The following is a 24,243-nucleotide window of genomic DNA, read 5'->3' on the forward strand; positions in this document are numbered from 1 at the left end:
CATAGGAAAATCCACTAACCCCTCATTTTATCTGTCAAACTTTCATAGCGAATCAAAACAAACATAGTGCTGTACTAGAATTTCGACTAGAATTGGGTACGTTAATCGTTTGCTTGGGACCAATAGGCTAGTCAAGTAGTGAGCCAATTTAAAATCGTTAGTTTCGTATTGATTGTTGGTAAAAGGCTGTTTAGATGAAACGTAAACACGGCGAAAAGTGAAGGGCGACACTTTAGGAAATCAAAACAAGGTTGTTACCGCGAGGCAATTAATTTAAAACCAAAACCATAAGATAACCACATAGTTGCATTTCGTTTGCATAGCCCTAGCTGACGTTGATACCAAGGCCAAGAATATGAAATGAAAAGTAGGGCAAAAGGAGCGAGAGCTCGTTTTACATAATCTAACTGCAGTATTTACTTAGGAACGTTTCTGCGTTCAAGTAGGATAAACACGCCCACGCATGGCATGCTTGCGCATCTAGGTTACGTTTAGCTTTCCCTCTCTGTTTATCCTTAACGAAGGATATAATTATAATGTTTAAACGTTACAAATGTCTCATTCTTATTTGTAGAGCCATATCAGATCTGAGTTACAAAAAGAAATAAACTTACAAGATAACCCGAGAAATCCCAGATCTGAGAGGGCATAGTATATAAGATCCAAATAACACAAATTTGCCCTTTCAAGGGCGATCGAAATCCTAGCTAATAGAATAGGCAAAATTAGATCAAAAGTCCGGTATTGAAAGGGATATGTAAAACCCTGGACAAATCATGTAAAAGTTTTACATAATTATAAGTTGCTAATGCAACACGTAGCCGTAAGATCACTTTGTACAATTTTGTTGAATAAAATTAAGTTTCGTAGGTTACTCCAGATTCTTCTCTTTTTTTGAATCCGAAAGAACTTTCGGCCTAGAAGTGAAAACTTCTCTCCTTAACCGGGGAAAAAAGTAGCTCCTAGAATCGAGAAACAGTGTCTGACCTGGAAGCGAAAGACTCTCCCTAACCGAAGAAGAAAGTAGCTTTTGGCGGCGACATTTCATGGTGGCTCCAGAGAGGAATCTTGGAGGACGTTTTCCGACGTTTTGAGCCCGCGAACTTCCAGTCAGTCGAAATCTGACTGTAAAGAACCGCAAAGTTGGCGGTTTAAGTGGGCCGTTGAGCCAAATAGTGTGGCGTTAAGCCAAATAGCAGTCAGTCGAAATCTGACTGCAAAGAACCGCAAAGTTGGCGGTTTAAGTGGGCCGTTGAGCCAAATAGTGTGGCGTTAAGCCAAATAGCAGTCAGTCGAAATCTGACTGTAAAGAACCGCAAGTTGGCAGTTCCAGTGGGCCTTTGTGCCAAATAGTGTGGCGTTAAGCCAAATAGCAGTCAGTCGAAATCTGACTGCAAAGAACCGCAAAGTTGGCGGTTTAAGTGGGCCGTTGAGCCAAATAGTGTGGCGTTAAGCCAAATAGCAGTCAGTCGAAATCTGACTGCAAAGAACCGCAAAGTTGGCGGTTTAAGTGGGCCGTTGAGCCAAATAGTGTGGCGTTAAGCCAAATAGCAGTCAGTCGAAATCTGACTGTAAAGAACCGCAAGTTGGCAGTTCCAGTGGGCCTTTGTGCCAAATAGTGTGGCGTTAAGCCAAATAGGAGTCAGTCGAAATCTGACTGTAAAGAACCGCAAGTTAGCAGTTTCAGTGGGCCTTTGTGCCAAATAGTGTGGCGTTAAGCCAAATAGCAGTCAGTCGAAATCTGACTGCAAAGAACCGCAAAGTTGGCGTTTTAAGTGGGCCGTTGAGCCAAAGTGCAAATCTGACAAAGGTCAGATAGTTCGAACATTTGGGCTCGTCAAAGCCAAGTAGGCTTATAGCCAAGTGATCTGAAAAGTTTCAGAAAATCCGGACATCGGTGGAAGTGGACATGAACGATTTGCAAAAAGAAATTGATGAATTGGTCGAGTATTTCAACGAAATCGACATTCAGGTTGCAAAATTAAAAAAAGTAAAGAAATATAAAAAGTGGCTAAATGAACCCTTTCCAAAGGGAGTGTATTGTGTAAGCAAGGCGTTTCCAGTGACCTTGTGGCGCGGTACCGATAAAGAAAAAGTGTTCCGGCAACATATTAGCAAATTCACTTTACACCACGCCACAAAGAAGTAGCTCAAGCCAGAGTAATAAAACGCCGCACTTTCCCACGGCTGAAGGCCAGAAGCAGACCACAAGCAACAAGGCTACCAGTTCATCAAATCCGGACTCCCACGGCTGAAGGCCGAAAATATCACAAAAGCTATAGGCCAACCGAAATCCTAGAAGGACGTCCAGTGGCAAGGAGCAGACCAATGGCGAGCTGCTAGGCCATTAATATCAACAAAGTTCAGATTAAAGTGTGAGTAAAATCAGAGTTGACGCTATTATATTATCAGATAGAAATTTATAAATTAAAAAAAAAAAAAAAAAAAAAACAAGATGAGTGAAAAATTTGTTGTTAATAAAAACGGACACTGTCGTCTTTGTTTTGAGAAAGACGACAGTGATAACATGGTGGCCTGCGACGATTGCGATCGCTGGTTCCACCTGACCTGTGTAGGATTAGATCACATACCGAAGAAAAAAGAGCCTTGGACATGTACAAAATGTACTAAGATTAGAGTCCATTTGGCTACTCAGGAAGAGCAAATACAAACTCTTCAAAACAGGAAAGAATACAAGACTAATGCAGATAGCCAAGTAGAAGCTTTCGAAGCGATCATTAAAAAAAATTAATGGTATCAATGTTAGCGGACAAAACACAACGGAAAAATACATTTTAAGACAGTCATTACTGGAGTTGCCATATTTTGATGGAAACTTCAAAGCTTGGCCAAGATTTAAAAAAACATACCTCGAAACCACACAGCGGGGAAATTTTTCGGACCTTGAAAATCTACACCGTATACAGAAAAGTCTAAAAGGAGATGCATTACGCGCGGTTAGCGCACTTCTTCTCGACTCCGATAATGTGGATTTGATAATACGAAAATTAGAGGACCAATTTGGAAGTGTAGAATTGGTTTATTCTGGATTATTGCAAGAGGTTCTTGCAACTAGAAATCCTCGTTTTGAAACCCCAAAAACAATGGTGGATTTCATCTCTGCAATTGGGAATTTGGTAATTAATATGACGTGTCTTGATCATAAGGAATATCTAAATGATCAAAGATTAATTAGAGATCTGGCGGGAAAATTACCCAATGGGCTGCATCAACAATGGTTGATGCATGTAAATGAAAATAAGACATTGTCAACTATATTAAATCCATTTATCGCTCCAACGCTATGTGATTTCTATGAATGGTTAAAGCCCCAAGAAAAACTGGCTACAATGTTGATAGCTGATAAGGGGATTAAAAATGAAAAGTTTTCCAGATTGGAAAGACCCGATAGAGTGAACTACCACAGTACAGGGTATCCTAAGTGCCTTAAGTGTGGACAAAATCACCGATTAACAGGATGCAATGAATTTAAAGGATTGTCTTCCGAAGAAAGAAGACAGTTTATAATGAAGAAGAAACTTTGTTTTTCATGTTGCAATCCAAATCATCTATTAAAGGATTGTAGAGTAGCACGACCATGCAATATTGACGGATGTACCAGTAAACATAATCGATTGCTACATCCAAAAACTGATAAAAAGGAAAAATTAAGGAAAAGTTCTGAAACCACTATTGCGTCTGACAAAGTAAACTGTCACGTACAAAAACACAACATGGTGTATTATCAAATTTTGCCTGTTACTTTGAACAACGGAAAAGACAGTTTAAAAACTCACGTATTTTTCGATTCAGGTTCATCGGTAAGCTTAATTCATAATAGCGTAGTTGAACGATTGAATATTTCAGGATTTAATAAGCCTATGACTATAGCTTGGACAAACGGAGAGGTCCAAGAAGAAACTAAGAGTATGACCGTTCAAGTCCATATCAAAGGTGAAAACGAGAAATCGTTTTTGCTTAAGGATTTACGTACAATTAATGAACTGGCTTTACCCATGCAATCTATTGATTCAAAACAAATACAAGAACAGTTCCCATATCTAAAGGGAATAGAACTGCAATCTTACGATAAGGCAGTCCCAACGATATTATTAGGATTACCACATGCATATCTCTTTAAGGGTATTGAAGAAAGATCGCGTGGATTTTCTGAACCTATTGCCAAGAAAACAAAGTTGGGATGGGTTATATTCGGTACCAGCCGAAATAACACCGAAAACAAAAATCATGTGTTTGTAATGAATGAGGTGAATGAAGAAGAAAAAACAATGAAGGAGATAATGGCAGATTACTTCTCTACAGAAGCCTTTGGCGTAAAGGTACCTCAGAGCGAATTAATATCAAAATTAGACGAACGCGCTCTAAAAATTATGCAAGAAACATGGAAACCAACTGATAAGGGTTACGAAATCGGTCTCTTGTGGAAAAATGATAAGGTCGAATTTCCAAATAGTTTTTCTACGGCTCTGAATCGCTTTCTGTTATTAGAAAAGAAATTAGAGAAGGATTCTTCTTTAAAAGAATGGTATAGTACACAAATTGATGAGTATGTAAGGAAAGGATATCTTAAAAAGTTAAGTCCTGATGAGTATATGATTGATACTGCGAGAACCTTTTACATACCTCATTTTATAACTATCAACCAAAGTAAACAACCGCCTAAACCAAGAATGGTATTTGATGCGGCAACTAAGATTGATGGAGTTTCTTTAAATTCACAATTATTAGCAGGACCTGACATGACAGAGTCAGCTCTTGATATAAAGATGAGATTTAGAGAAGGTCCAATAGCAATAACCGGGGATATTCAGGAGGCCTTCCATCAGGTGAAAATCAGAAAAGAAGATCGAGAATCACAAAGAATGGTATCTCGAAAGCAACCTAATACAAGATTGGACATCTACGAAATGCAAGTAATGACCTTTGGAGCTACTTGCTCACCAGCTTGTATGCAATTTGTCAAGAATGAAAATGCTAAACAATTCATAAATGAAAGACCTAAAGCAGTTGAGGCTATAATTAAAAATCACTATGTAGATGATTATTTAGACAGCTTCAACGAAGTGAAAGAAGCTGTAAAAACTGTATCAGACATCATTCAGATACATGATAAAGCTAACTTCCGAATAAGGAATTTTATATCAAATTCGAAGTCCTGCTTGGAGCAATTACCAAATGATAGAATCTCTCCAATAAAGGAAGTGAAACTGGATGATAACGAAAATGTATATGAAAAGGTCCTGGGTATGTATTGGGACACGCAAAACGATAAACTTACATTTAAAATCAACATTCCCAATTTAGTAATGTTGGAACCGACAAAAAGACAAGTGTTGTCTTTTATTATGAGTGTGTATGATCCTCTTGGGTTAATCGCACATATAACAATCGAATCTAAAATAATAATGCAAGATTTATGGCGACGTGGTATAGACTGGGATGATAAAATTCCCGATGACATAAATAAGATTTGGCAAACCTGGATTAATAGATTGTCTTCCTTATCTAAGATAAAAATCCCAAGATGTTACTCTTATTTTAAAGGCGTGATACGTCGAGAACTTCATGTTTTTTGCGACGCCTCACTGAACGCTTTCGCTACTGTTATATATATGAGAACAGTAAGCAAAGACGGCATTGATGTAACGATTGTTGCTGCCAAATCAAAGGTTGCTCCCACGAAAATAATGTCAATACCTCGTTTAGAACTACAAGCTGCTGTATTAGGGACAAGATTATCTAATACAGTACAGAGAGCATTAAGACTACAAATAGACCAGGTTATATACTGGTCCGATTCAAAAACAGTCATAAGTTGGATCAAATCTGAATTAAGAAAGTTCAAACAATTCGTTCAATACCGTGTTAGTGAAATCCTCGAAAGCACCGTTGAATCACAATGGAAACATATTAGTTCAGCAGCAAACCCGGCTGATGAAGGAACTAAAGTAAGGCAATCGAAATCGTCTTGGATTGAAGGACCCGCGTTTTTGAAGCTGGACGAGAAACATTGGCCATCCGTGAATGGGGACAATCATAGTTCAGACTTAAGTCATGAAGAATTACGTCCCGTACATTCAATAAAGAGCATAAGCAAACCAAATTTAGATTGGCTGAACGTTAAATGGTGTTCGGATTGGGACCGTTTAAAGAGGTCTGTATGCATTACAATAAAATATATAGAGTGGCTTAGGTCTAAAACAAACAAGGAATTGAGATTCGATAAGACCATCAGTGCTGTTGATATGGAAAAGGCAGAAATTTTGCTGATTCTGAAAACTCAATGGGATGCATTTCCAGATGAGTTAACGGAACTCAATGTTAAACAGACGGTTGACAAATCTAGCAAAATACGAACGCTAACACCATTCCTAGATCAAAATGGTACAATAAAATCAGAAACACGATATAAGGATGCAGAGTGCGTTCCTTATGCGGCTCGATATCCTTACATACTTCCAGCAAAGCATCATGTAGTTGATTTAATATTGAAAAATCAACATGAACAGTTTAAACATAAAAAAATGAAGGCTACGATAGCAGTAGTGCAACAAAAATATCATGTTATCCAAATAGATGCTGGAATGAAGAGGACAATAAAAAAATGTCAACATTGTAAAAATGAAAATGCGAAGATAAATACCCCTAAAATGGCACCTCTACCTGAGTGTCGATTGCAACCGTTCGTGAAACCATTCACCCATACCGGAGTAGATTACTTTGGGCCGTACAATGTGTCCATCGGACGAAGAACAGAAAAACGATGGGGAGCATTGTTTACATGTATGACAACAAGGGCAGTATATCTTGAAATAGCCCATGATCTGTCTGCAGATGCATTTTTATTATGCTTGAACTCAGTGCAGAACAGACGAGGCAGAATAAAATTCCTTTATAGCGACAACGGTACTAATTTTGTAGGAGCTGACAATGAACTAAAAAAGATTCAGCACAGACTTGCGTCAAGAGAAATTGAATGGCATTTCAACCCTCCATCATCTCCACACTTTGATGGAGCATGGGAAAGGTTGGTTCAAGAAGTTAAAAGTCTTTTACCAAATCAAACTATGCCAGAACACACATTCCGTGCGTTATTAACAGAAATCGAAAATATAATAAATAGTAGACCTTTGACGAAAATATCTTTAGATGCCACGGATGACGAACCACTCACTCCAAACCACTTCCTAATTGGTTGTGCCGGCGGTGCCGAACCATCATTGAATGATGTGTCGAAAGCAGAGGCCACTAGACAACAATGGAAGAAAGTGCAGTCTATGGCTAAAACTTACTGGGATAGGTGGTTACACGAATACCTTCCTTCATTAGCCAAAAGATCAAAATGGTCGGAAGCTGTGAAAAATGTAAAGGAAGGAGACATCGTTATGATTGCTGAAGATGATCAAAAGGCAAAGTGGAAAAAGGGAATTGTTTTGAAAACACATGTAGGCAAGGATGGTCAGGTAAGATCGGCTGTTGTGAAAACAGCCTCTGGAGAATACACTCGACCAGTAGTTAAATTGGCTATTATGGATGTTGAGCCGCTAGGAGAAGCTTCTTCAAATGAAGACAATAAAAAAGAACAAGTAGCATCAAAACGGGTGTTGAAACACCAAGATGTTGAAACTACCATTAAAAAAGATTGCTTTGTGGGAATGATACACAAAGTACAATCCTACACTCGCGGAATAACGATCATATATAAGTAAACCTAGAAGGATTTACGGGCTCCGGAATGTTACCGCGAGGCAATTAATTTAAAACCAAAACCATAAGATAACCACATAGTTGCATTTCGTTTGCATAGCCCTAGCTGACGTTGATACCAAGGCCAAGAATATGAAATGAAAAGTAGGGCAAAAGGAGCGAGAGCTCGTTTTACATAATCTAACTGCAGTATTTACTTAGGAACGTTTCTGCGTTCAAGTAGGATAAACACGCCCACGCATGGCATGCTTGCGCATCTAGGTTACGTTTAGCTTTCCCTCTCTGTTTATCCTTAACGAAGGATATAATTATAATGTTTAAACGTTACAAATGTCTCATTCTTATTTGTAGAGCCATATCAGATCTGAGTTACAAAAAGAAATAAACTTACAAGATAACCCGAGAAATCCCAGATCTGAGAGGGCATAGTATATAAGATCCAAATAACACAAATTTGCCCTTTCAAGGGCGATCGAAATCCTAGCTAATAGAATAGACAAAATTAGATCAAAAGTCCGGTATTGAAAGGGATATGTAAAACCCTGGACAAATCATGTAAAAGTTTTACATAATTATAAGTTGCTAATGCAACACGTAGCCGTAAGATCACTTTGTACAATTTTGTTGAATAAAATTAAGTTTCGTAGGTTACTCCAGATTCTTCTCTTTTTTTGAATCCGAAAGAACTTTCGGCCTAGAAGTGAAAACTTCTCTCCTTAACCGGGGAAAAAAGTAGCTCCTAGAATCGAGAAACAGTGTCTGACCTGGAAGCGAAAGACTCTCCCTAACCGGAGAAGAAAGTAGCTTTTGGCGGCGACAAAGGTGCATAGTATTGGGCGAATTATTGCTATCATACATGTTCGGGGCGATTTAATGAGGGCGTATTCTTAACGTTCCGCATTTACCATGGGCCATATTATAAAAATGACAAGTTTTTGAAAGAAAATTAATAAAAAGGAGATTTTACACTCAACATAAATAAAAATGGATCAATTTTACGATCATAAATGTAATTCCAATAGAAAAATATTGCTTAATAAGCAATTAAAATTAAATTAATACGTGCAAAGTTGCTCGGTTATTCTCCATTTGTTTACATTTTGCTAGTTTCACCCTAATTACAATTTGCTCCGGAATTCTCAAAAATTTCGTTTTCGAGTTTTTTTTTTATTTATTCAAAGGGGGGATGTTTCTCAGAGTCTTAAACTATGTTAATCATCTATAGAGTTTTCACTTGCTGCAATTACGGCCTCCACACGCTTCCGGAATGCACGGCAGGTTCTAATAATGTAGTCTGGATCCATTTCTCTCCAGGTACGGGTCAATGTTTGTCTGAGGCTTGCTGTACTCGGGTGGCGTTTAGAACAGGCCTTGGCCTTCATGACGCGCCATATTGAGTAATCCAGCGGATTAAGATCGGGGCTGGATGGCGGCCACATATCCTTCGCCCAGAACGAAAGATGTTCCTGCAACCACTTCTGAGTGCGGTTCGAGGTGTAGCACGGAGCCCCATCTTGTTGAAATACAACATTTGGCTTCGGACCGTACTGCTCTTTGATCCACTGAAGAACATACTTACTTAAAATCCCGATGTAGACCTCCGTGTTGACCTTGTCGCCTTCTGGAATGAACACCGGGTCCTTTTTTTTGCCATCGGAAGCCACCAATCCAAACGCCATAACGCTAGCAGGATGCTTGGTCAGATACACGTTCGTGTGCTCGTCGGCCACGTCTTTTACCGGAAGAGAACTAATATACCGGTCGGTTCTGGAATTTGATACGGGATCGACGGTAAACATGCTCTCGTCGGTGAACAGGATTACCGGATTTTTTCGCTTAAGGAAGTTCAAGATTTTCTTGCATCGTTTGACTCGTAGCTCCCGGATGCGGTTGGTAATCATGTGAGTTTTTTCCGTGCCCTCGACTTCGCCCCGCAATTTTCCTTTACGATCTTCCGTGCCGTAAAGTCACTGATCCCGTGTTTCTTTGCCATTTTTCTTATTGAACGCACTGGATTCACCCGAATCTTCCTTTTGATAGCAGCGATAACCCTCGGAACCCGAGCTGACCTCGGATGACCTGTGGCCACCTTTGCGGATAGTTGTCCTTTCTTTTCTCGGTCTAAAACCCTTTTGACGGTCCACCGGGACACTCCCACGGCAATTGAAATGTCTTTTTGCGACATTTGCGCGTGGCATAAATCACGAATACGCTGCCTCTGCGTAATGGTGCAACTGTCAAACTAAGTAATTTTTTTTTAATACACAGCCTACTACGGAATGAGCTATAGGTTACGTGCATGCAAAGAAAACCAAGACATTGTATGCTCAGGTGAAAGGGGAACCTTATTTGTACGATGGTGCAAACATTATCACGCATACGGTATTAACCATATGAATCGCCAAATTATCCATAGAACATTATGCAGGTACATGATCATCTGAAGATTTTTCGAATAATTCCAGATCAACCTACTGTCATGCGAGAATATCTTAAAGACATAATTTGTTCTATTAAACAATTAGAGATCTTCCGATCATCTGTCAAACGGACGTTACCACGGTCGAAGGTGTTTACAAATCATTGCAGTTTTTTATCGCGTCGCCGCGAGTGAAATCTTGTGAGTTTTCATCTTTAGTGAGTCGGAACAGTTTCGGGGGCGAACAGGGTGTCGTTCCATCGTGGAAGATTCCCTTTTTCCCATTTCAGTCAGTGGCAATTACGTGTGGTAATTAAGAGGCAAGCGCATAGCGACGCAATAGTACGGGAGCCATCGTTGTCAAGGGGGCACGCTCGAAAAATCGAGGGATCCGAATAGATTGCACGCAAGCCGGTGCATCTAAATTGACGGTTGGCGAAGCTTGTTCGTTACCTCCGTCGAAAGTTGGTTCAGATTAATTAATTAAACGGCAACTAATCATCACTAAACTATTTCCTGTGTGGCGCGAGTGGTACTTCTTCTGGTCCTTTCCCCTTTTTTTCATCAAAAGTCAGCACCTTCACCGAATTCAGTGGTGGCTCAAGGGGGATAGTACCCTTTCCCCCAGTGGACGGGAATTTTCCTCCGCTCCCCCCCCCCCCCCCGACAAGGGAGGGGGTCCATATAATGTTATTGATGGATCTTACACCGGCGCAACCCTACCGGGTTTCATGGACAGAGACGGCAACCATGGTGAACTGATCGTTTTGAAACTGGCATTGGATTCCGGTAAAGCACCGGAGAACCCATTCCCCTTACGGACATCTATTGAAAGCCATATCAGTGGCATGATCGACGGTGCTTTTCCAGAGGTACGTGAACTGACATATGCCCTAAAAGTGCGGAATCAAAAGCAGGTGGACAAACTCCTGGAAATGACTGAACTGCTAGGTGGGACGAAGATAAAAATCACTAAACACACCGGACTCAACTCCGTTCGGTGCGTGATCAACATCCAAGGTGTGGAGAAAATGTCCGACGAGGATATACTAAAGTATCTTTCCAATCAAAAGGTCACATACTTGCGGAGAATCTCACGCAAAATCGGAGGCATCGAGCAAAAAACATCAACGGTCATCTTGACCATAAAGAGTACCGTGCGACCAACACACATCGATGTGGGATACCAGCGATGCAGAACAAGACCTTATTACCCATCACCAATGCTATGCTACCAGTGCTATCGCTTCGGACACACCAAGGCCCGTTGCCAAGAGACCAACCCCACCTGCGGACACTGCTCTAAGCAGCACGAGATCGTCCAAGGTCAGCGCTGCTCTGTCGAAATGTTCTGTCCCAGATGCAAAACAAACGACCATGGCATCTCCAGCAGGAAATGCCCGGTCTACGCTTATGAAGATGCTATCCAACATATCCGCGTGGATCACGGAATATCCTACCCGGCTGCGAAACGGCTATTCGACGCACAAACCGACAGGAGCTCCTTCGCCGCGGTAACAACTGCGAGCAAGGATAAGGTAATTGAAGACTTATCAGAGAAGGTCAACATGCTGGTCCGAAATAGTCAGGAAAGCATCGCTGAGCTCACCGAAACAATATACGAAGCAGCTACCGGAGTCATCCCTAGATCTAGCCCTACACCAGGTAGGAAAGCCCTCCATTGGTGGTCACCCACCACCAAAGCCGTTATAAAAGCCAGAAGGAAAGCCCTCCGGGCTGCCAAGCGCTTACCTGCCGACCACCCAGATAAGGAGACCGCTCTGAAGCACTACAGAGCAAAGAGAAACGAATGTAGAGACACCATCAGAGAAGCAAAAAAAACAGCTGGGAAGACTTTCTCGACGAAATAAACCCTAGCCAAACGACCGTCGACCTGTGGGGTAAGGTGAATGTCCTCAGCGGAAAGAGGAAGGCACGGGGCATAATCATCGAACACGAAGGGACAACCACACGAGATCCAGATAAAATCGTCGACGTATTAGGCAATCATCAATTGAAGGTTATGATGAGAATTTCCACCAGATCAACAACCCGTCCATTGACTCAATTGTTAACATGCATATACCAGAAGAAGACGACTCAGTAATCAACCAGCCATTTAGTATGCGCGAGTTCTCTCTCGCCTTATCGAAGGCCAGAGGAGGGTTCGCTTGACCTGTCGAAGTTGGATACCCTCTTATTCGAAACCTTCCCATGGCCAGAGCAGGTAAAATTCCTGGAACTGCTCAATCAAGAATGGCTGCAGGACTCTTTTCCGGAAAAATGGAGGCACAGCCTCACCATTCCGATCCCAAAACCGAACACCTCAGGACACGAAGTCGATAAATTTCGACCAATCTCACTGACCTGTTGCGCATCTAAACTGATGGAGAGGATGGTGAACCGAAGGTTCATGGATTTTCTGGAAACTGGAAGGTTACTCGATCGCCGACAACATGTCTTCAGACCGGGACATGGGACCAACACCTACTTTGGGACCCTAAGTGAAGCACTTCAGGATGCATTCGCCAAAAATCACCACGTCGAACTGGCCACCCTGGATATATCTAAGGCATACAACCGTGCTTGGATGCCGGGGGTGTTAGAACAGCTCAAGAAATGGGGACTTAAGGGCCATATTCTGAAATTTATACAAAACTTTCTGTCACACCGTACCTTCCAAGTTACCCTTGGAAATTGCCACTCCAAGACCTTCAACGAGGAAACCGGGGTACCCCAGGGATCGGTGATTGCGGTTACACTATTTCTCATAAGGATGAACGGTGTCTTCTCGCGGTTGCCGAAAGGAGTCCTTATATTTGTATATGCTGATGATATCGTTCTCATGGTGGTCCGAGCAACAGTCAGAGCATTACGAAGAAAACATATACAAGCCAGCTCTCCGCAAGCAAAAGCGGGTATACACACGTATGCTCGACCAATCACAAGGTCTTGAGCACCAAGATTCTCATCAACGAGAAACCGGTCCCATTCCATAAAACCATTCGAATCCTCGGAGTCTGCTTCGACCGTCACCTCACATTCGGCCCGCACTTCAACGAGGTTAAAAGCAGTTGTAAACAGCGAATCAACCTCCTGAAAACTCTGGCTGGGCGCCACCCAAATGCCAACCGGCAGACTCGTCTGGACGTTGCAAAAGCTATCATAAACTCACGCCTAACATATGGGATTGAAGCAACCTACCTCGCAATGCCTCTGCTGGTGGAAAAACTTGCACCTGTCTACCAGCAAGCCTTACGATTATCATCGGGCCTCCTCTCATGTACTCCTGGAATAGCTGCCTGTATCGAGGGCGGAGTGCTCCCCTTCAACAGATACATAACCAAAACAATCTGCCATCGAGCCATCAGCCACTGTGAAAACACGTCCGGTAGCAGGAAGGAAGGTTTCCTCCTCGTTGAGGCTAACCAACTCCTCAGAGAATCATCCAATCAAGTACTCCCACCGGTGTCCAAGGTCCACTGGTGTGGAGCCAGGGGTTGGAGCCTGCCAAAAATTCGAACCGACCCTACAATCAAAAATAAGTTTAAAGCAGGTTCCAACCCTTTAGCAGTGGCACAAACGGTCCTAGACCTTCAAAAACGAAAATACGAAGGATACTCAATTAGATACACCGATGGCTCGGTCGCTCAGGGGAAGGTGGGGATCGGGATCTGTGGTCCCAATCTCAGCAAATGTCATCGACTGCCAGACCAGTGTTCGATATTCTCCGCCGAAGCCGCCGCGGCTTTCATCGCTGCCACCACCTCCGATGAACGACCGATAGCCATCTTCACCGACTCCGCCAGCGTGATTGCTGCCCTTGAGTCCGAAACGAGTAGACACCCCTGGATCCAGGCGATCCAGGAACATGCACCACATAACACAATATTCGTTTGGATCCCAGGGCACTGTGGTGTTCGGGGGAATGTAGAGGCGGACCATCTAGCAGCCTCTGGTCGGCACATGGCCAAATATACGCGAGAGGTACCAGGACCAGATCTATAAAAATGGGTAACCAAAATTATTGAGGATTCCTGGAACCGCGACTGGATAGCAGCTAGAACACCAGCTATTAGAAAATTAAAAGAGAATATTACTAGATGAGGCGATCCATCACTGCACCGAGAGCAGGTCGTGATATCCCGTCTCCGAACTGGCCATACAAACATCTCCCACAACTACAAGGGAGACGGGCCTTTTAGAAGGATATGCGATCTATGCCTCACGCCGCAAACTGTGGAACACTTCATTTGTCATTGTCCAAAGTATGAAGGAGCTAGAACATGCTACGACATTCCTGAGAATATCCGCGATGCTCTAGGTAATGAGCCAACAAGAATAGCGGCCCTACTCGCCTTTTTACGTGAAGCCGGACTCTTCAACCAGATATAACACTTAAAATCCCTATCATGACCAACCGTAACGAACAAGGAAAGCTAAGGAACGAAAATATCACCACGACCCGAACGAACACAAACCCTTTATACACCAGACCTAACGCAACGTAAACGGACCAACCGGAATCAGAAACCCCTTAACTGAAACGAGACAGGAACAAAACAAAAAACTCTGTTTAAAAATACTCTGTAAAAATATGATTTCAGAAGTTCCCATCTGGAACATCCATCCCTACCTTTTTTGAGAGCCTCCCCTCTGGAGGTTTAAAGATGAACCAGCCTAAGGCTGAAAGTTTCGTTAATAAAGTAAAAAAAAAAAAAAATTCCGGGTAATAGGCAGAATATTCAGAATATTTTCTGAGCCACCAGATCTCACGAGAGAATATCCAAGAGGCGAAATGTTGGACAGTTGACGATCTTCAGAATGAGACCTAATCATCCTGAAAACTTCCAGTGGTCTTCATCAGTGTCTATGATCACCTAAAGGTCTTTTGGATAATTTCTGAGGGACTTAGTATCACAACAGAACATCTTAGACACGTAAATTGAATTGTTGAACAGATGAAGATGTTCAGAATAATATCTGATCATCCTGAAATCTTGAAAAATATCCAGCAAACCTCATCAATATCCTCGATCACTTGAAAGTCTTTGGGATAATTTCTTAGCTTAGTTAGCTGGTATCGTATGAGAAAATATTAGAGATGTGATTTGTATTGATAGATAGCAAGATATTTTCAGAATACCTTACTATAATAGAATCGTATCATTTGAGAATATCCGAAGAGCAATTTTAATTGTTGACAGTTCAAATCATTAAAAATAATACCTGAATAACAAGCTCTTTGGAATGATATGAGGGAATATCTGAGAGAAGAGATTTGAATTGTCGGATAGTTGGATATCTTCAGGTAAATTATACCTGATCATTCTGCTGTCTTAAAAAATATCTAGTGGAATGTATGGATAACTCTGATCACCTGAATCTAATGAATATTTTTTGAGTAACCTGGTAAGAGAATATCTGTAAGACGTGATTGGTTTTGTTGATTTGTTGAACAGGGTTAATTACTGTAAAACTCGACTTTGGTGCACTCGACTCCACATATGTTTGGCCCTGGGTCCCAGTTAACGACAACAAGGCCCTGTGTTCCGGGTACCATTCTGAATGTGGCCAAAATCTGACATGACCCAAAATCTATCATGCGAAACATCAAACCACATTGGTTACACCTGGTCCTGTGCCTGCACAGAAGAGACCAGCCGACAACTCAAATCCCATGAGATAACCTTTACTTGCAAACTAAACAAGGAAAGCGCCTCATCATTCGGCAACGAATCCAATGCACACGATGGCGACGCAGCGGCGAAGTTGCCACTCAGGTGTACCTGCACGAATTTTGCTGCCGCGGAAAGCTCGATTTATTCGCTATCGCTGCGGCTACGAATAAATTGCGCCAGTGTAAAGGAGCCTTAACTATGGTGGCTATTTTCGGGTCGAGCCTAACTCCGGCCCTTTTGTATCTTCTATCTTCTATCTTCTTCTTCTATATATATAAAAGTGGATGTATGTTTGTATGTTTGTATGTTTGTTTGTATGTTCCAGCATAACTCTGGAACGCATGGACCGATTTCTACCAAACTTGGCATACGTATTCCTCACTTTAAGAAGATGGTTATAGGGTGATTGGGAAGACGGGGGGTCCGAAGATTAAGCCGAGGGGCTATCAAAAGTATAGCGTGCTTCGATTTTTTTTGCATTTTTGGTACCTTTACACCACATGTAAAATGTTACAAGACATGAAAAATGTTACAAGACATGAAAAATGTTGCACGACACGAAAAATGTTGCACGACATAAAAATGTTGCACGACATAAGAATGTTGCACGACATGCAAATTGTTGCACGACATGCAAATTGTTGCGCGACACGAAAAATGCTGCACGACATGAAAAATGTTGCGAGTATGAAAAATTTTGAACGACCTGAAAAATGTTGCGTAACATAAAGAATGTTGCACGACATGAAAAATGTTGCGCAACACGAAAAATGTTGCACGACATGAAAAATGATGCACGACATGAAAAATGTTGCATGACATGAAAAATGTTGCACGACATCAAAAATGTTGCACGACATCAAAAATGTTGCACGACATCGAAAATGTTGCACGACATGAAAAATTATGCATGACATGAAAACTGTTGCGCAACACGAAAAATGTTGCGCAACAAGAAAAATGTTGCACGACATGAAAAATTTTGCACGACCTGAAAAATGTTGCGCAACAAGAAAAATGTTGCGCAACAAGAAAAATGTTGCACTACCTGCAAAATGTTGCGCAACAAGAAAAATGTTGCACGACATGAAAAATGTTGCGTGACACGAAAAATTTTGCACGACATGAAAAATGTTGCACTACATGAAAAATGTTGCACGACAAGAAAAATGTTGCACGACATGAAAAATGTTGCGCGACATGAGAAATGTTGCGCGACGCACGACCTGAAAAATGTTTCACGTCCTGAAAAATGTTGCGCAACAAGAAAAATGTTTTACGACCTGAAAAATGTTGCGCAACAAGAAAATTGTAGCACGACATGAACAATGTTGCACGACATGAAAAATATTGCGCGACACGAAAAATTTTGTAAGACACGAAAATGTTGCGTGATACGAGAAATGTTGTGTGACATGAAAAATGTTGTATGATATGGAAAATGTTGCACGAAATGAATAATGTTGCATGATATGGAAAATGTTGCACGATTTGAAAAATGTTGCACGATATGAAAAATGTTGCGTGATATGAAATATGTTGCGTGACATGAAAAATGTTGCGTGACATGAAAAATGTTGCACAACATGAAAATGTTGGGTGACATGAAAATGTTGGGTGACATGAAAAATTTGCATGACATGAAAAACTTACGTGACATGATAAATGTTGCGCGACGCAGAAAATGTTGGTGTTGAAACAAATGTTGCGCAACATGAAAAATGTTGCACGGTATATTTAATGTCGCGACTTTTAAAATGTGTTAGAAAACAAAAATGTTGCACGACCTGCAAATTGTAGTGCGATAAGAAAAATGTTGCACTACCTAAAAAAACTTTCACCTCTATTCTGGTTTTCGAACGAATCGAATCCGTCATATTCGAAAAGTAAACGGTATTCTCTGTTGGGTTAAATGGGTTAAAGAGACGGGCATGCGTTTATTAAAAGCCTCTCTTTAAAGCTTCTTTTTTCTAATAATCCTTGAAAAATGCTCTTCTACTGCGTTGTCCTCAGATTTACTGTCCTGCCCGTGTTTTTTTTTAGTCAGAGGAGCGTAGCGACGGGCATGCATTTACTAAAAGCATTTTAAGAAGAATATTATCTTCACTATCATTTGAGAAACGCTTTTTTACTGGGTAGCCCTCAGATTTACTGTTATGCCCGTGTTTTTTTTTAGTCAGAGGAGCGTAGCGACAGATATGCATTTACTATAAGCTTCTTTCCTCCATTAACCTTTGAAAAACGTGGTACTTAAAGCTTCGGTCTTCGATGTACGTTAATTCGCTGTTTTTTGCAGGTTTTTAGCATTTAGCTATTCGTACTTTTCAGCTTTTTGTGCTGTTCAGGCTTCTGTGCTGTTCAGCCTTTCTTGATTCAGCAAGAGATCCCTCTTCGATTTGATGTATTCATTTTTGTTCTATTTACGTCAAACAAATCGGCTGCTCTTTTATTCACCGTGAAGATGATTTTCCTCAGCTCAGTCCACCAAGCAAATTTTAAATTGAGTGCTACAAGATGACGTCACGCATGAAGTCTTTGACAGTTCAGTGGTAAAATTCAACGGACTTAGATTTTTTTTCGAAAATATATTTTTGATGTTTCGAGTTTTCATTTAAAAAATAACGAGGAAATAGGCGATGAAAAGAAAAATTATTGAAAAAATCCACTCAACAAAATATCGGCTAAGTCTATGTAAACAGTACCACCAAACTGTCAAAATTTGAGGTTAGCCGCCGACGGTGCAGTACCTAATAACATGAAACACTTGAGTATCCGTCGATAATTTTGAAATCACGTATAGGTAAGGACATAGATACGGTTCAGTTGTGTTGGGGGCCGTTCACGTACAACGTAACGTGAAATATTTCATTTTCCATACAAAATGAAATGTTTCACCATACAAAATGAAATATTTCGCGTTATGTAATATTTGAACGGGTCCTTGTGTGTGCACCCGATAATTAGCTTATTTGATATTTGATGCGTTTGCTTATAGAGAACTAAAAACAACAAGATTCGTAATAACAGCAAGCTACAAAAGATACTAGAAGCATGTTAATTTATTGATTCCTTTACAATTAACAAAGATGATAAAGTCTCGCAGTTGCTAATTAATTTAACTAGCATGATTCGTATTGCTTGCGACTAAGAGGATAGGATTTTTTTTAGTCAGAACATGAACTTAAGGAAATATGGAATCCCGAGCAAAGCCGGGTACACTCAGCTAGTTATATAATAAAGAACAGTAAAAACATGGCAACCCTGACAAAGTCATGTGATGTACGTGCGGATTCACAGATAGGAGAAGAAGAGAACGAACGTCGAGAGTGAGAGGTTGTATCAGATTGTTCGGGAAAATAAAAAGTGTTAAATCAGAAGTAACTACGCATGTTAAATACACACTTAAAAAGAACTAATTTTACTCGAGACGTAATCCATCTTTGACGTAAATTATGCATGTCATGTAAAATTAAGTGTTCTCAAACCGAAACATACGCAACTCGACGAAAAGTACGATTGATTGAATTTATTTTCTCGTTTCTTTCAACTGATTCTTATGCCATTTGGGCCGCTTGCATGTGTCGGTCTCAGGGCACGGAAATTTACATGACTTTTTGGTAGTGTGTAGGTTGAATACATCCGAAACTCTACAGCTTTCACAACATTTTTAGGGAGTCTGGATCAATTTAGTTTTGGATACTCATTATGACTTCCATTAATCATGTGTTTGAATTCTGTTCTGTTCGTATCTCCAGAACCAGTTGGCCGATCCATAAAATCTGGCCTATAGTAAAAATACCATTAATTTGGTTAGTATTTGTAATAAACACGCATTCTAAAATTGAACATATATCACGATTATTTTGCCGCACAATATATCAAACATCTATGTGGACGGAGCATAATTTCTCAATGTTTGCACCAGTTGTCTTAGATTGGCAGATAATCGAGCCAAAGAACCAACAACTTTGGCTTCAAGCAAAATGTTGGTGGATGACGTTTCTGCCACCGGAGTGCAGAATAGTGGTTACCGTTTTCGCTGTTCAAGTAAAAGGTCGCGAGTTCAATCCCAATCCCTGCTCACAATCGCTATACCAGGTTAAAACAGTCTAGAATTGCTTTAAAAACACCACATTGGCCTAAAAATCTTATTAACAGCCTAAAATGGCACCTCTCATAATAATCATGAAACGTTAAAATGCCCCCAGAAAGGCCAAAAATGGTCCAAATAAGTCAAAATGACCTACACTTTCCAAACTGGATGTATATTGCCAGAATGTCTTTGCAATTGATTATCCCAGCATATTTAAAAATCAGTTAAAATTGCAATTTTACAAACTTATGATCAAGTTGTCTGGATTTGTTGCAACCCACCTGAGGGCAGCCGGCGACCATAGATTGAGAAACGCTGCTTTAGGGTCTTGAAATTTTGTGTTTTTTCCGAAGAGGAGACACATACAATTTCCCGATATGTCGTCGAAATTCACATTCCCGGACCGCTGGTCACCTTGGCTGCACATACCTCGCGATTACGAGTATCGCACAAATAGCAAAACCCAACACGGCAGAACCGCTAGCATATTTTTAGCGCAAATATCGGTTATTGAGAAAATATCATATTTTAACCGAGGAAAAGGTGCCAAAATACACACACACACATTCTCTAATTGGATCATATTCTGGGAGGGGAAAGAGTCACTTACCGTTGGATCCCGGCAGCGTTCGCAGCCGCACATAAAGTGCTTCGAGAAGCACAGATGGATGATCCGATGCTGCGTTCCCCAGAGTGGTTTGGAGTAGTTGTTGAAGATCTGCTCGCCCTTGCCGATGGGCTTCGAGGCATAACATCGCATCACCAGATTCTCGTCGAACACGTACCGAATGTTAGGCAAGCAGCAGTGGTTCATCAGAGCTCCCAGTATGTACAGACCGCGGAGGATGATTTCGTGATCGTTGTTTTCCTCGTCCTGAACCATTCGGAACGTTTCGAATGCGTTGGTGTTGAGTACGTTGACAATCTGGCGAAGGTAGCGCACATTGGGGCTGTCCTCCGGTAGGTTGCTGAAAACTTCATCCTTGAGAATTCGTTCAACCTCGGTGATCATGTCCTTGCGCGGTGGATGGGCTTCCATGTTGAGCACGATCGAGCGCTGATGATCGTCCATGAGGAACCCTCGGATCGATGTCAGGGCATACAGGATGGTTTTGCAGTACCGCTTTTGGTCTTTGGGATGCCAGGCGGTTATGACACGACACTCGGCGGAATGGGGTGTTTCCGGAGCTGCACTAACATCGCAGTCCGGACAAATCGGTAGACGGCAGCCTCCACTGCAGAGGGTTAACTTCTTCTGTATTCTACAACAGCTGGCACAGAATATCACATCGTAGTTGTTGACTCGGGGACCGACCAGGATGGGCCGGTCCAGGAAGATCAATTCGTTCTCTGCAATGTCACGGGTGGCCACCATCCCTCGCCCGTAGCCCTCAAATACGTCAAGATCCCAGGGCTGATCGGGCGAGTACAATTCCCCGAGGAACGCCACCAGTTCGGCCTTGAAGCGGGCCACATTCGCGGGATCCACTAAATCTACTACCCTATCACTATCACTAACGCTATCACATTCCGTTGTCGGTCGTTGGTTTCCGTTGGGAACGAATCCGTCAGCACTTGCGGCGGTCGACGCCATGGCACTGCTTCCAGGACGATCGCGGGTAGAAATGGAACCGACTGGCACGTGTTTCGACGCGAACTGGGACCGTCGAGCTCAGCTGGCAGACTGAACCGGGAGATGATGAGCACTTTCGCAGGCAAATTTCATCGTTTGTTGCCTCGCCACCGGCCTGCGCCTAGTCCGCCCCGAGCCGTTCGCAAATTCACAACTTATTCCTCCACCGTCCCCGCCACTGTCGTCACTCCGATCGCCTACCAACCAAACGACGTCCGCCGATCGCCGTCCGTCCGTTCTCATGTCTGTCACCAAACTGTGAGAGCTGAGGTGTTTCTGCACACACGTTTTGGAGGGGGCGCTGCTGCACGCGATATGCTCTGTGTCGATGGATGGCCGTCGTCGAAGAGAATCTGCACTTCAACAGGCAGGCGACATCATTTTCCACCAACAGCCTAGTAAACAATCAAACACTCGAGAAAAATTCCGGGGGCACCACGTTTCGCTCACTCTCTCCCCGCTCGCGTTACGCTTGCTCTCTCACCCATGGAGACCCATAAATATAAATGGGGAACCTTCGTCCGGGCGTCCGTCGTCGACTTCCCCTCCCTCGCACCAAATGGCCAATGGCCAAAAATAGAGAAAAAAAAAATCAAACAACTTCTTCGTTCACTTTTTCCGTTCCCCTCACGACTTTACCTGGTATCTAAAAATGTTCAATTTTCAACTTTAAAACAACGTTCTCCCCTCACCCGGGACGGGGGCAACCTTTTGCGCTGATGACGATGATGATGATGGCATTTTCTCGGATCGGATAATTTTCACCACTCGCGTCACACTTTTTGCACTAATTTTCGGGGAACAACAACAATGGGGAAACGTCACGAATCTGCACACGCTGCAGCCCAGATGAACCTGAACGAATCTATCGGAATCCGAGGGCACAGTAGTAGGCCATGGGTGGAAAAGTTTAGGGCTGCAGTCAGCGATAGCAGCAGGTGGTGCGCGTTTGATGCGTTTCGGACGAAGGTTGTCGGAGGAAGACAGCAGTGCGTGAGCGAACAAAGCGAGCAAACTGCAATTGATTGGAGGATGGATGGAGTTGTCACTTCAAAAAGCGGTCCAGCCTCTCTCTAGGTCCCACTCTCTCTCTCGCTCTATTGTGAGATTGCGGATGCTGTATGGTGGGTGGGTAAACAAAGGCCGTTGCTGGATGCTGCTGCTGGGAGGAAAATTGGTCGCTCACTTTTCGCTGGCGGGTGGAAAAGCGTCAGATAAGGTTACAGTTGAGCGAGAGAGGGAGTAAGAGTGTGAGAGTGTAAAAATAGAGAGCGAGAGGTTTTGGAAGAATGAGAGAATCGGATGGTGAGTAGTTCGGTGCAGTGTGGGTAGTTGTGCTGGAAAAAAGGAACACATAGTTGGCAACGATAAATTAAAAAAAAAGTATGCTCAACGTTCGGTACCTGCAAAAAGGATTACTTTTCATCTAGCGAACAACAATCACTAGCTGTAGTGGATTTTAAATGTGAAACCAGCTGCATTTATCGTGGTTCGCTCCAACTTGGATTAACTTTTAATTCCGGTCCTGATTGGAGGACCTGCAAAATGTTGGATTAGGATTGCATTTATTAACATCACCGTGTACATTAAAACAGCCTGGTTGTAGCTTACCTTAATGGTGCTTCTAACTTTTCTCGACATTTTGATATTGCACAATATTGACGTCACGTTGAGTCACGTGACTCAATTGTTACCTCGTGTGAGGTGACTCTCCGTGAAAATCAAATGAAGAGTCACCCCACCGGTTAGAGAGAGTCACGTGACTCGCGGAATAAAGGTGAATATAAAACATCATGACAGGCTGTCCAGTAGACTGATGCTAAATTTTAAAATTACGTTTTTCCTGATAGTCAAGCCCTCGTTTTGGTGTCAATGAATACAATAAATATATTATCATTGAAATCTCAAATTTAATTTTTTTATTTTTTCACAGATAAAAATTCTGAATTTTAATAGTGATGTAAACATTCATTCACGGAAACCTGTATTTCATTTCAAGCAACCGACCAACTTGTAAACAATCTTTTAAATTTGTCGAACCTCTTAACGGAATCCCTTTATGAAGAGTTTTGAGTGTGTTGGTTTATTTCCTTTAAATTCCGTTATAATTGCTTATCTTTTGACAGATACGCGTATTTCTATTGCGAGTAGGCAATGAGAACGTCTGGTTCGGTTGACGGTTAGAAGTAGAATGAAAATTTATTGTCGCATATAATAACTAGCCTACTGATGTAGACGCAGCTTACTGATCTTCAACACTCCTCCTTAAACTGGCGTCTGCAAATATGCAATCCCATTGCTCTTTGGTTGCATTCAAGGTTGACTCGCTGAAGTGGCTTCGTCAAACCATCTGCAACTTGGTCTTCGGTTTTGACGTAGTTGAGTTTGATAGTTTTCCGGTCCAACGCATCACGGATGTAATGGTGCCGGATATCTATGTGTTTTTTTCCGGGGTGTGTATCTGCCATTCCGCGCGATACAAATTGTACACTGGTTGTCACAGCGCAACGCCAAACTGCGGCACCAGTCCTCGCCACCATGACGCCTCTTGTAACGCAGCAGACAACGCCATGTACTCCGCCTCACACGTTGAGAGTGATACGGTGGTCTGTCGCTTACAGCACCAGGATACTGCTCCTCCTTGCAGCAGGAATACGTATCCACTCGTTGTCCTTCTGTCGTCAAGATC

At 42.0% G+C, this 24,243-nt stretch overlaps 1 protein-coding gene across 1 annotated transcript in view; it reads right to left on the minus strand.

The window, feature by feature from the left end:
• The window catches only part of SmydA-8 (SET and MYND domain containing, arthropod-specific, member 8), a 49,093-nt gene extending 26,566 nt beyond the window's left edge, over positions 1–22,527 (minus strand). Inside the window, exon 1 of the mRNA XM_065219053.1 lies at positions 20,532–22,527. Coding sequence (XP_065075125.1) covers positions 20,532–21,515 — 984 coding nt within the window. The 5' untranslated portion in view covers positions 21,516–22,527. The remainder of the gene's footprint in view (positions 1–20,531) is intronic.
• Between the last annotated feature and the right edge of the window lie 1,716 nt (positions 22,528–24,243).

Source organism: Ochlerotatus camptorhynchus, unplaced genomic scaffold (genome assembly GCF_037179485.1).
Source record: "Ochlerotatus camptorhynchus isolate MF236.1 unplaced genomic scaffold, CSIRO-AGI_Acam_v1.1 ptg000098l, whole genome shotgun sequence".
Lineage (NCBI taxonomy): Eukaryota > Metazoa > Arthropoda > Insecta > Diptera > Culicidae > Ochlerotatus > Ochlerotatus camptorhynchus.